Source organism: Mirounga angustirostris, unplaced genomic scaffold (assembly GCF_029215605.1).
Source record: "Mirounga angustirostris isolate CCGP_5_RB_7025 unplaced genomic scaffold, mMirAng1.0.hap1 SCAF_5, whole genome shotgun sequence".
Taxonomy (NCBI): Eukaryota; Metazoa; Chordata; class Mammalia; order Carnivora; family Phocidae; genus Mirounga; species Mirounga angustirostris.
The window spans coordinates 45,751,262-45,765,668 of record NW_026991713.1 but is presented as its reverse complement, the minus strand read 5'-3'; the positions used below and the strand labels follow the sequence as shown (position 1 = coordinate 45,765,668).

The 14,407-nt window shown below is 39.6% G+C and overlaps 1 protein-coding gene across 2 annotated transcripts in view; it reads right to left on the bottom strand.

Annotated features, from left to right (window-relative positions):
• The window catches only part of TSPAN8 (tetraspanin 8), a 32,636-nt gene extending 19,537 nt beyond the window's left edge, over positions 1-13,099 (bottom strand). Inside the window, exons 1-2 of one of the 2 annotated variants that reach the window (XM_045872959.3) lie at positions 12,649-13,099; positions 11-73 (exon numbers count right to left, since the gene is read on the bottom strand). In XM_045872959.3, coding sequence (XP_045728915.1) covers positions 11-73; positions 12,649-12,708 — 123 coding nt within the window. In that variant the 5' untranslated portion in view covers positions 12,709-13,099. The remainder of the gene's footprint in view (positions 1-10; positions 74-12,648) is intronic. The other variant, XM_045872958.3, reaches the window with a different exon arrangement.
• Between the last annotated feature and the right edge of the window lie 1,308 nt (positions 13,100-14,407).

Sequence of the window (14,407 nt, the reverse complement as noted above, 5' to 3'; positions counted from 1 at the left end):
ATTTATTTACCTCTTGACCATCTTTGCTAACTCGTATCCAAATTGCTGCTCCCAGGATCAAGATGCCACATAGCTGCAGAAAGAAAAAAAAAATGTTAGAGGACAACAGAGACAAACTGTGACTCTGAACACATCCCTGGACGTCTGGTCACCATGGCTTACCATTTATTATACATTACCACCTAAAAGACGTAAATCTGGCATATTCATGTGTAGGTAACTGCTAAAGCATTTCACTAAAATTGGTAAATTGCTTAAGAATAATTGTGTTTCCCGTCCACAGTCCATTCATGGGTCTACAGACAAGAAGTCATCACCATTACGGGGGAGGGGAACAATGATTTTTCATGTTTCAATGCTAACTCTGTGTTTTTGCTAGATTAAAATATATGAAAGATAAGTCACAACAGTTTAAAGACAAAATATCTTTACTAGACCCCTGGGTTTGTCTCAGAAGCTGTCTTGGACCAAACAGGAAGAAAAAAACTAATTATCAAACATTCCTTCAAGATTCTAGAAGCAAGAAGTTGGGATAGACAGGGAACAGTAGCACATCAGACAAAATCTGCAGGTAAGCAACAAGGGTTTACAACACTTTTTGTACCCAAATAAACTCTTTTAAAAATAAGCTCTTTTAGGTCGTAAAGCTTACCCAGAGAGGAGGAACAATGGGCAACAGTATTTAAACTCTTAAATGCATTTAATGACTTTCCCAGGTTATTTAATTTGGACCAAGTCCAGCACATAAAATGTGAAACACATTTTACTTTTGTGTAAGGAAAACCCTTGTCTTTCAGGATTTGATTTTGTTTTGTTTCATTTCAGATATATATATGTTATAGCCTCAAAAAAAAAAAAAATAAAAGATCTATTATTAAAGAGAGATGTTGAGAACAAGTTTGATAACAGCAGACACAGCAGCCCTTGCAAGATTTTCTAGACTGTTCCGGCCGTGGGGTGCTCTGACAGAGAAATTCCTGAGTCCTCGGAAGCCCGCTGGCCTTGTCGTATCATTGCTGTTGTGCTTGGTTGAGCGATATGCCTGCCATCTCAAAACGGCCGGCTCAGGGGCGCCTGGGTGGCTCAGTCTTTAAGCGTCTGCCTTCGGCTCAGGTCATGGTCCCAGGGTCCTGGGATCGAGCCCCACATCCGGCTCCCGGCTCCGCGGGAAGCCTGCTTCTCCCTCTGCCCCTCCCCCTGCTCATGCACTTGCTCTCTCTCTCTCAAATAAATAAAATCTTTAAAAAAAAAAAACCAAAAAAAACGGCCAGCTCACTTTTAACGGCTTCTCATTAAGTCTGCCATGCATGTAGAGTCAAAGGCTTGTTAAGGAATAGGGAGTACCATGAGCAGCTGAAAAATCAGAGAATATCCGTGTTGCCTAAAAGATTTCAAAAAAGTCATCTAGGTTCAAACCCTTCATCTCAGGTAAAGGAGCTAGAACCCCGACAGATAACAGTCCCGTCATGAAAATCCAGCACCACTCCTAATCCAATCCTGCCCCTCGACATGCTTCAACTCTTACAAAATAACGAAGGCAATGGAAAACCAAAGCTTTTTCTCAAATCACCAAAATAACCTACACAATTTAATTATCTTATAAGCACACACTGGCATACACCATAAAATACAAACCATTGTAAAGACAGCTTTAGAGCCTGAAAACCCTCAGTTTTTCTCCCCCTTTCCACTAAATCCTAATTTCACTTGCAGATGGAGATAAATGCTCATTTTAGTAGTTCTGTGTTAATAAATAAGTCTGTAAGGATTTATGTTGAATGATAATGAGACCCCCAGAGATTTTCAGAATTTACAGCAGTTGGATTTTTGTTTGTTATTTAATTTGTTCACTGGTATTTTCTTTTTCTTCTCAAGTATATTTACATTGATTATCTTAATAGTAGCTCTGGCTTTTAGCTTTAACTGAACATAGCACTAATTATCCAAATAGCTATTATGATTATTATCCTTATCCGATATTTATTTATGAGACTATCAGTGAGAAAACTGTAGAAACTCCTAGAGACTAAGGCTGTGGTTTTTTAAACCCTTAACTTTTTTGTTCATCTCTGTGTGACTTTAGTTTACCTTTTCAATCCTTTCAGATATCAAGTCATTGATTTCATTGACTTCAAAGTCATATTTCATTGACTTCAAAGTCATATTTCATTGACTTCAATGAAATCAACCATATTTTCCCTTCAAATGGTAACTTTTAGTCTTCTCAGCCACCAAGTGTCATCTGTAACACTAACTTTAAAAGAAGGAGTATCAAAACCAGACACACTATTACACACCTATCGAAATGGCCAAAATCTGAAACACTGACAACCCCAAATGCTGACAAGGATGTGGAGCAACAGGAACTCTCATTCAGTGCTGATAGAAATGCAAAATGGTACAGCTACTTTCGAAGACAGTTTGGCAGTTTCTTACAAAACCCAACATACTCTTACCCTATCGTCCAGCAATCATGCTCCTTGGTATTTATCTAAATTTATGTCCACACAAAACCTGCACAAGGATATTTATAGCAGCTTTATTCACAATTGCTAAAACTTGGAAGCAGCCAAGATTTCCTCCAGTAGGTGGATGGATAAATAAACTATGGTACATCTAGACAAGGTAACGTTATTCAGCACTAAAAAAAAAAAAAAGAGCAATAACACCATGAAAAGACATGGATGAACCTTAAATGCATATTACTAAGTAAAAGAAGCTAATCTGAAAAGCCTACATACTGTATGATTATGACTCAATGACAATCTGGAAGAGGCCAAACTATGGATTAGTTTTAGATCTTAAAAGATCGGGGGTTGCCAGAGGGGATACAGAATGAATAGATAGAGCACAGATGATTTTTAGGCAGTGAAAATACTCTATACAATATTATAATTCTGGATACATGTCAATGTCATTATACATGTGTCCAAACCTATAGAATGTACAAAACCAAGAGTGAAACCTAATGAAAACTATGGTCTTTGGGTGGTTATGATATGTCAATGGAGGTTCATCATTTGAAATACATGTACTGCTCTGGTGAGTGATAGAGATAACAGGATAAGCTATGCATGTGTGGGGGTAGGGTATATGGGAAATTTCTGTACCTTCTTCTCCATTTGGCTGTACACTTAAAACTGCTCTAGAAAAATTCAATTTATTTTAAAATTATTTTTAAGTAATTAAAAATTAATTTTTAAAAAGAAAAAGAAAGAAGGGCGCCTGGGTGGCTCAGTTGGTTAAGCGTCCTGACTCTTGATTTCAGCTCACCCTGCTCACATGCTCTCTCTTTCTCTCTAAAAACGGAAGGAAGGAAGGAAGGAAGGAAGGAAGGAAGGAAGGAAGGAAGGAAGGAAGGAAGGAAGGAAGGAAGAAAGGAAGAAAGAAAGAAAGAAAGAAAGAAAGAAAGAAAGAAAGAAAGAAAGAGAGAAAGAAGAAAGAAAGAGAGAAAAAAAGAAAGAATATCCAATTATTTTAGAAGTCAAGAATATTTTGCCCAATTTCAATCTTTACAATTCGTTAAATTTTCTTAGAAATTTTCAAGTTGGATAAACTCTCATTTCAATCCCTATCTATCTTTTCTTCCAACTTCATCTTAAAAACAAAAGAAATGCATGTTTAGAATATGCCATTCTCATCTTAATGAAGAATTTAGTATAAAAATCAGTCTTAATAATATAAAATTATTAAATGTTACACTAACTTTAAAAGTAAATGGATTTTCTATCAAGAATAATAATTCTAGAGTCATGATTGATATTAACCTATTTTATCCCAATTGTTACCAGATTGGCTATCATAATGGTTCTCAGAGCCCTTTTCCAGTTTGGCTTTAGGTCCTTGTCGCCCAGCCTTCTTATACTGTTTAAATAATTGAGAGTATAAATTAAGATATAAGTATCTAGCTCTGTCCTACTTTCTGTTGACCAGGTTGCAAAAGGAAATGAGTTGATACTTTGGGCCACCAACTCAGCAGACAGTGGACACTGCAGAACTGACCTGGCCTACTGTCCCCAAGGCCTACCTTCCGGTTCCTCCTTGAAGGCAGTCATTGTGGTTATCAGTCAGCTCCTATATCTTTCTTTTTATGGAATTAGGATGCAGTTGGTCTGAGCCAACATTCTAAGAAATTAGGCAATAATTTTGATGTTTGCTTATGAGCATGCTATGGACTGAATTATATCCCCACTAAATTTACAAGTCAAAGCCCCACCTTGCAGTTTGTATTTTGAGTTTGGGCTTTTAGGAGGTAATTAAGATTAAATGAGGTCATCAGGGTGGGGTCCTAATCCAATATGATTGATGACCTTATAACAGAGGAAGAGATCTCTCTCTCTCTGCACAATGCATGGAACAAAAACCATGTGAGGACACAGCAAGAAGACAACCATCTGCAAGCCAGGAAGAGAACTCTCACCAGAAACCAAATTGACTGGTGCCTTGATCTTGGACTTCCAGCCTCCAGAACTAGGAGAAAATAAATTTCTGTTGTTTAACCCACCAAACCCAGGGTATTTCGTTAGGGCAGCCCAAGCAGTCTAAGACAGGGCACAAGTTGACAACTATAAAGTGTCAGGAAGAAAAAGGGAAGCACCATCTAGAGCAAAGATAAAAGGTATAGAACCAGCTGATTTGTCCTCTTCTTGGATATGGTGTCCGCCAATCATCCCTACTCCCTCCCTCTCAAATCTATCCTTTGATTTTATCACGGTGTATTTGAAGGGTGTTGAAAATGGAAGAAAGTGCGTAGCACTCTGCTAGGGGGAAGTGTGGATCGTGAGCTCTATCATTATTGGCCCAGAATGGACACTTTTTGGATAAACTTAAGGGAAAGTTTCCTGTACTGCTCCTGAAAGGTTGTAAAAGAATAAGGGGCGCCTGGGTGGCTCAGTCGTTAAGCATCTGCCTTCTGCTCAGGTCATGGTCCCAGGGTCTTGGGATCGAGCCCCTCATCGGGCTCCCTGCTCCGTGGAGAGCCTGCTTCTCCCTCTCCCGCTCCCCCTGCTTGTGTTCCCTCTCTCGCTGTGTCTCTCTGTCAAATAAATAAATAAAATCTTTAAAAAAATAAATAATAAAAAATAATAAAAAATAAAAGAGTAAGAAAATATCCAAATGCATAACCTGGATAACTCCAAGATTTGTTTTTATGGTAACCCCACCACACCTCTGGCCATGAATGCAGGAAGGAAGGATTCCAAGAGCCCTAACAATTTAGGACCGTACTACTGTTGTTGATTTTCAAGTTTCTTTTTTTAATAAATATTTATTTGAAAGTCTAGTTCCATGGCATTGTGGTAAGATGAAGCAGAGCACGCCATTGTTGCCTGTGAGAATTGTTTTTTATACTAAATTATCTTTTTTTTTTTTTCCATTTATTGTGTCTTCTCCTTCAGGAATACAAATTGTTCTGGTTTTCCATTCTCTGCTCTACCTTCTTCCACCTCACTTATCTCTTTTTGATCTTCCTCTGGGAGGTTTTCTCAATTTGGGATTCTATCTCACGGTCTCCATTTAATGTTTCTGGAGTGGATTTTAACTCTATCATTTGGTTTCTGGTTTATATGAGGTACTTCTTTAGTTTACCCATTTTTCTTTTCATCCCATTCTGTGCTTTTCCAGTTAGCTTTTTCTTCTCTCCCGGCCTCCATCCTCTGTTTCGTAGGGAGTTGTTTTCTGCCATTGCACTGCGGATGCCAATTCCCAGATCCTTGCTCCATGATGTTGGAATGTTTCTTTCAGGGATGTGTGCTTGTCCTCTGAGGTTTCAGAGCGACATTCCCTGTCACTGTTCAGCAGTCTTTATTAGGACTTAGGCTGGATTTTCTCTTATTCGTCCTTGAATAAGATGAGACCCATTCTGATGTATTCATGGAGAGTAGGGTCTGCACTTTGCCTCACTCAATGACGTGACGGTGATTCTCAGACCTGTTGGAGGAAAGCTTGCTGGGCCTTCTCTCTACAGGTATGGCCTAATGCAGCTGATTTGCTGACCTGGCCTCCTAGCACTCACACACTATCTGCTTTTCTGATGCTCTACACCAGTGGAGTTAATTAAAAACTTCAATTCTCAGCAGGCTCTGCCCTCATGGTTTTTCAACCCCAAATGACTGATTACTTGCTGTATCAGTGAGTGGTAAGCATACAGCAAAGTGTCTCTATAGTTGCCTTCATGTGTCTCTTCTGAACCCAGTAAGTAAGCCAAACACCCAGTACAACTGCTGCAAATTCTAATTTTAAGTAGCTCTAAATTTAGGAGAAAGAAATCAACCACATTTCTTTCTGACATAAATAGGGTCTGGGTAAATGTGCTTCAGGTTATCTTTGCTGCACTAAAGTATAAAATCACTAAAATGTACATAACTTCAAATTAGGGAAAGAGAGTTGGATGTTCAGCATTTGATTAGCATCCTAATGCTTCTGAATCATAAAATGGATGCAAATTCAGGGGGCGCCTGGGTGACTCAGTCGATTCAGCATCTGCCTTCGGCTCAGGTCATGATCTCAAGGTCCTGGGATGGAGCCCCATGTCCAGCTCCCTGTTCAGTGGGAAGTCTGCTTCTCCTTCTCCCTCTGCCCCTTCCCCCACTCGTGCCCTCTCGCTCTCTCAAATTAAAAAAAAAAAAATGATGCAAATTCAGGAATGTTTTTATCACTTTGAGTCAAAAGTACAACCTGCAGACCTGTACATACATTTGCAGGGCCTGGGGCAAGGACACAAAGAACAAACAGTCCACAGACTACAGGTCTCTATATTGAGAAGTTATCATTCATGGTAATAAACATATAGAAAATGTTTCCTATCATCCGACCTTGACAAATGTGCCCACTTAATGACCTGGAGGACAAGATTTGCTTTTGAATTCTCTGACTCCTCCCAGTCTGGAGTCTGCTATCAGCAGGGGGTGGCCTGGGGAGAGCCAGCCTGCCCACTGGCCCTCACTCCAGGCTCTGTCCTGAACTCCGAGGGATAAAACAGGAATGGCTGTGGATCTTTCAGCCTGCAAGCCAGCCCTGGTCCAACCTGCTCCCATTCCGGCAGACAGTGCCCCCTTGATCATACCATGGAGAAGGGTCTGGGCAGACCCTGGAAACAGGTTTGGAGCCATTTGGGCAGGGAAATTGGGGGTCTCAAGTCCCACAGCGTGGAGGCCAGGCTCAGGGTGAACACAGTTCTCTAGCCCCACAGATTCCTTGACCCATGAGGCCAGAGGAGGGCCGGAGTAGGGCTAAAATTATATTTCAGTTTTTAAAGCCAATTACGTATAAAATATTACCACCCCGGACTCTAATACTTTTTTTTTTTTAAGATTTTATTTATTTATTTGAGAGAGAGAGAATGAGAGAGAGAGAACACATGAGAGGGGATAGGGTCAGAGGACGAAGCAGACTCCCTGCCGAGCAGGGAGCCCGATGCGGGACTCGATCCAGGGACTCCAGGATCATGACCTGAGCCGAAGGCAGTCGCTTAACCAACTGAGCCACCCAGGCGCCCCGGACTGTAATACTTTTAAACTAAAAAGCAATATGATGGTTGGAATTGGGGGAAATTGCATTAACTGAACTATTATTGCATGTGAGTCCTTGGTTATAGGCTCTCAGAAAGTATTTTATTTCATCTTCATAATTAACTCTGCTGGATAAAATTATCATCCTCATTTCACAAATGCAGAGACTGGGGCACAGAAAAGTCAAGGAACATGTTTCCGGCCACAGAGCAATATGGAGTGAAGTCAGGATTTGGATCTCAAGTCTGCTTACAAAATACGCTTTCCTTCTTTCCATTCCCCTCATCTGTGCTAGAAGAATTTCTGCCTCCATCATATTTCTTGCCATCTTATTTCCTCCTCTATTTCAGAATTCAACATTGGAACTGATTTCTCACTATGCACTGTAGTTTCATATTTTTGTCTCATAAAAATGTCATACAATGTTGGTGGAAATGTCTGTTTCTTAAACATTTCTTTAAAATTATTCTGAATTCTTTTCTATGCCTTAATTCATTTAACCTTCCCAACAACTCTGTGAAGTAGATATTGCTACTACCCCAATTTTATAGATGAGGAACTCTAAAGCACAGAGAGATCAACACATTTCCCCAAGGTCACACAGCTAGTGAGGAAGGAGTGGAGGTTCAGCCTGAACTCTCAACCCCTGGGCTTAGATGCCTTTTGTCATGGTTACAGTTCCACACGGACTGCAGAGTGAGGGGAAACCACTGTATTTACCAAGTTCACACGTTACAGTCATAGTCAGGTCTCTGTCCTGGGAGATTTCATCAACCGACACGATGAAGTATCATTGGGCCTGATTTTTTTTTCAGCTTCCCCAATCTCAGTTATGTCTGCCTTGACTCTCTTCATTGCTCTCGGCCCAGCCACCCAGGCGACCCAGGCGACCCAGGCACGGCATAAAATACAAGGAGGAACATCAAAATTCTGATTCCTGGACTCTCTCCAAGTTCTGACTTCCTTCTGCTCTCTTCAGAGGGCTTCAGGCACGGGCATCCTGCATTGCTGATACATTCGGCTTTTACAACCTGGCTCCTTCTTCTCGCCTTACCGCATTTGGGATCGGTCATGTGACCTCCCTCCGCTTTCCTTCCTTCCCACGGGGCTGGCCTCTCGGTAGCTAGCTCTTCGCCTCTCCGGGCGGTTCCACTGCATCCCTGGGCCAGCCGAAGGCTCTGTGTCCAGTGCTTGCCCAGAACAACAGCCATACCCCAGCATCTGCAATACTCCCCAGCCTAATCTATCTGAGAGGAGCATCAGGAAACGGGCGGGTCATCTGTTCTGACACAAGACTTGGAGAATAGATTTTATACCTGGAATTTTATTTATTTACATACTCGTTTACTTCACCAATATTTCATCTGTATGAAACCTCCAATTTCACTGTGACTCACATCAAACGCTAGCCTCGGTGATTAAGGACGATTTCCACTTTCACATGTTTTTCTTCAATTGCTAATTCTGACAAATGGAAATTGCCGCATATTTATGTGACACATCTCAAGTTCTCTCCCAAAAGAAACTGGTATGTTTAGCTCACATGACCATATGCATATCTCAGAGATATTTCAACATCTGGCCCAACTTTGCAAAGGCTTAGTTTTGCAAGTTACACCAGAAAGAATGTATTTGAACACATAAGGCCATGGATATCTATAAGAAAACCACAACAGTGGGACTGTTAAACTCGTTGCTTAAGTAAACTTTAGGAATGTGACAAATTGCTAATTTCCTATGAAGGATCATAAAATTCCAATGGAGAACTCTGGGTTGGGATAGAGGAGAGAGTAGAAATAGCAGTGGTTCCCTAACCTCAGGGACTCCTGCTGTCTAAATTTTGAATAAAACTATTGATGTCACCTGTTGGCTGAGAAGTCATCACTGTTCTTTACCGCCATTGCTCTTATTCAAAGACTCCATTTTGAGATGTGTCATATAGAGATTGTAGGTCACACTGATATGCGGATGGGAAGAACAAGGCCTTTTACAAAACCCAGGGAAGTTAGAAATATCTAACTGAAATCTAATGCATCAGAAAGACTTTGTCTTCATTATCAGAAAAACAAAGAGATAATGGGGACCATAAAATAATCAGAGAATCCGGGGAAAGCAGTGACAATATCTGGGTACAGCACGGTACAGATCTCTAATCTTAAATATATAATCCTGAACCTATAACATGCCCCTTGCCTAATCTCTCTTTGTCATTTCAGGCTCAAATTCAGATTTCAAATTCCTGGGTAGCTCCTTAATGAAACACCGACTTCTAATGTATTCACAATCTTTGTGAATGCACTTTGTATGCTGTTTTTATACAACAGGAACTAGGGAAATAAACCTGGAACATCTTGTCATACCAATGGGGAAGAAGTTATGCTATTAAGATCATGTCAAAAGGACTCAGGAGCCAACTTGAAGATGCTCCCCAATGGCCAAAGATAAAATAAATTGCATATCAACAAAGAAAAGGATAAGAAATGCTTGCTTATTACTGTTGCATGATACCAGAAAATTAACTCATCATTTTGAAATCAGTTAAGTAAAAAGTAAGAAGCATTTATGCTGCCTTTTTTTTTTTTTAATAAAAACTGGGTACTACTGGTAACCAATCAATAAATGCTGGGTTTCTCTTTATTTAAAGTATTCCAGCTCATACATGAACAAAAGGTGATGGAAATAGAATATCACCAATTTGGAACTCTTACTGGACTGTTTCTTAGGTTCTTGAGTGGCAACTAACATCACAAAAAGTGACACGGTCAGACAGTATGCGCCTCCTGATGAAAGAACTCAATATCACTTCTAAAGTAGTTGTGCTCCCCCCCAAAAAACAATCTGAATCTCTTCAAGCTGACAAATGTGATCACTAGATTAGAGATAATACGGAGGACAGGGGAACATGATAAACTATACCACAAGTGTGCAAATAGCAAACACCAGACTGTGGGAAATGTGGTAAGACTGACAACATACATCAATACATAAAATTTCAAGGGGGGAAAAAAGAGATGAGGATGGAAGGAGAACCTAAAGATGAAAATTGACATACAGGATATATCAACCAATAGCAAGGCGTGAACCTTATTTAGATTCTGAAATATCCCTAGGTGGATATTTGATAATCAATTCAGGAAGTCTTATTAAGTTTTTAGTGTGATAATGACATTATGGTTATATTTTTAAAAAAGAATTACTTCTCTTTTAGAGACATATACTAAAATATTTACAGATGAAATGATGTATCTGGGGTTTGCTTCAAATTGATATAGGGTGGAGAAAGTGAATGAGAGCATGCACACAGAATTGCCTCGATATCCTCACTGTTGGGGCTCAATGATGGGGTTGATCACCCTTTTCTATTCTGTGAATGTTCAAAATTCTCCATAACAAAAAGCTACAAACAAAATCAATCAAAGTACATAGGCATTCCTTTGTTTATATTCTACTCTCAAGGTTTAACGAATTTTGAATATTTTTTTAAATATTTTTATTTATTTATTTGACAGAGAGACAGCAAGAGAGGGAACACAAGCAGGGGGAGTGGGAAAGGGAGAAGCAGGCTTCCCGCTGAGCCGGGAGCCCGATGTGGGGCTCAATCCCAGGACCCTGGGATCATGACCTGAGCCGAAGGCAGATGCCCAACGACTGAGCCACCCAGGCGCCCCCACTTTTAAATATTTCAAGCGAAGAAATTTATCAGGACTAACTTTAAAAAACTGGCATATATTCATGACCTATACTTAATATTTGCAAAAGCAGCCTGTTTTTCTAGGGAAAAGAGGAAGCAAAGGGACAGATCTTCTTTATTTTATTTTATTTATTTACATACCCATTTACTTCACCAATATTTCATCTGTACTCATTAGGGCTGCTGACATTGAATGGAAAGTCATTCTGTACAACAAGACTGTATTCCTATAGTTAAACTTAATTAGGTACATCCTTGTTTTAACAGGACAGAAGTTTACCAACATAGAGATACCAGCTGCCTGGTTAAGGTAACCAGGTAAAAAACAAAACCAGAACTCTCTCCTGCCCATTCTGCAAAAGCCATTTCTTTTTTTTTTTTTAAGATTTTATTTATTTATTTATTTATTTATTTGACAGAGAGAGACACAGCCCACAGCCGAGAGCAGGAACACAAGCAGGGGGAGTGGGAGAGGGAGAAGCAGGCTTCCCACCGAGCAGGGAGCCCGATGTGGGGCTCAATCCCAGGACCCTGGGACCACGACTGAGCCACCCAGGCGCCCCCAGGAGCCATTTTTTAAATCCAGGATACAAAATGATTTTTTCATTTAAGGACTTTGGGCTATTTCTACTGATTTACTTCTGAACAATCTTTAATTGCACCCTATATTACTGAAAATAATGTCAATTGTCCAACATCCCAGCCTGCCTTTTACCTTTTGCCTTCCATATCTTATTTTTCCATTTTCTAATATTTAATGCTACTTATCAATTTATTTACTGTCTTATGTCAATAGGCTTTTCAAAAAACCCATACGACCTGCTAAAATACCAACCCTGTTGATTAAGAGGTGGGGTGATGACACATCAAAATAAGTAACTTTTTAAACCTAGTTTACTAAGTTTCATTTTTCCATGATTAAATAATTGTATTGTTCCCTCTCAAGTTTTTTATGACCCACTGTTTCTTCTTTGGGTCTCTGAAAATGATCCTTTCCTCATCTTTCTCATCTGACACCCCACCATTCACCTGTTTCAGACCCAGATGTAAAGATTAGGATTCAGGGGCTGGGCTCCGGTGGAATCAGACCAAATTTTTCCCACAAGGTCCTTAAACTAGGGAGGCCTGCATGATATACAACTAAGAATAGTTGTCCTTTAATTAAGGGATATTTTTTTTTCCTCTGTGATTGTTTTGCAACAATATCAAAACATTTATGAAATGTTTATCCTCACAGATCCTGAAGTCCACTTTCTTGAGTCATTGGCTCATTTTCAATTACTGACATAACCGAAGAAAGAACAAACAAATCCAAACAAGTAAATGGAAAATACATTTTCCTCCTCCTCCTATTTCTCTAGTGCAGAGTCTGTTCTCGTTTATGGTATTTGTATCAAGGTCCCCTTTCTTGCCTAAAATTGATAATTAGAAAAAAAACAAAACACTTACCCAGAACAAGAAGTTGAAGATAAACATAGAATATTTTATACAGCCACTCACACCTGCCATGTCAGAAAAAGATCAGGAATCCAAATGCCGTGAATGGAACTGTTCCTTGTAGGACTGTCCTGCAATATTCTCTGGAGTAATTTGCCTGCAGAGATTTCTGTGCCCAAGGCTTCGGAGCAGAAATTGAAAGCAAAGGAGGGGTAGAGGGGAATAATCCAGTTATTAAAGTGGATAAAAAATTAACCACACATTTAAATATCACAAGGGCTATCACTAGGCGAGTATGTTCTTTTGCTTGTCATGGCTCCTGGGGCACTGGGCCAGGATATTTATGATCCTTTCTTAAAAACTGCCTCCTCTAAAGTAAACAGATATCAAGTTAAGGAGTGGCGCTGGATCCGAGAGAGAGTGGCACAGCGATACTGGGTTGTTGGATTTCAGAAACCACAACTTGACTTCCCTGCCCTCCATTTCCACTACAGGAAAGCAAGACTGTTTTGCTCTGAGATAAAGGGACATTGTGTCTCAACTCATTTTGCATTGCATTTTCTCAACAATGCAAAATTTCTCCCAGGGGCAATAAAATGCGTTTAGAAATGTGTAAAATCTGAAGGCTTACTCCCTGGCACCTTTCATCCTGAACCCCAGAGTAGTGGGAACCACCATGACATGGACCTGCCTTCCAAAGCTTCTAAATTTATTTCAAAATAAGTCCACGAAGCTGCTATGAATGCAGCAAAGATAGGGGAAGTGAGGAGTGAGAGGCTGCCCTGACTATTACAAGACCATTCAGCGTTTATCTTTATTTCTTTACAGTGTAAAGGGGAAAAACATAAAATTCTCAGGAGCCACTCTCTGACGGCCTCACTGTGTTCATTTTATAATGTGTAGCCATGTTGATAGCTCATTTATTGTTAAGGCGGGCACGGACCTTCCCTTCCCCTGATAAGTTACAACCAGCAACAGCTCCTCTCCACCAATTCAGTTTCTGGATTCCTGGTCCTCTTAGACAAAAAATTCAAAATGAGAAGGTGGTCATAGTTCAGTGACCATAGATTGTACAATTTGTTTCTAGTGCTAATAGAAGGCAGCCGTGGCCGGTAAAAGGCAAAATTCTCTGACCTAATCAGGGAGGTGTGGACTGCTTTTGTATAAACAATTGGGGTTATGCTAGTTTCTACATCTTGTGTCTAAAAGAGAGTTCTTTTCTCCCTAAAGAAGGAACCCTATACTTCAAAATGTGGTTGGGGAAAATAATTCTTTAAAATCTTTGTTAAGTTCTATACAATAAGCAAGCGTGGACCTCTAAGAAACTGAGTCAGTTAAAAGAATATTTTTCTACTTTTCACTGACATACAAAGGTGCTCTTGAAACAATCCCACTCTCTGACTATAAACGTATTTTTATTTTTGTATTTTTATTGTATTGGCATCAATCATATTTAGTGTGAAGGCCAAATTTAGGTTTAGTGCAAAAATAATGGCTTAATATTTAAATAATGAAAATTGTTGGTGTTCTATGGTGTTTCCTCTAGAAAATGGAAATAATCTCACAAATTTCTACTGAGATATTAATGTGGATAGGATTATCCAAAGCTGAAAGAATAAAGTGGTTTTGATTGAGTGAAAAACCAAATGGATTTGAAGTCCTAGAAATGATTATCAGTTAGAGGTAAAAATCAAAAGAAATATATAGATAAAAATGCTGTTTTGTGGACAAGAATGGATCAAGTACTTACCAAATTTCAGTTTAGAATACA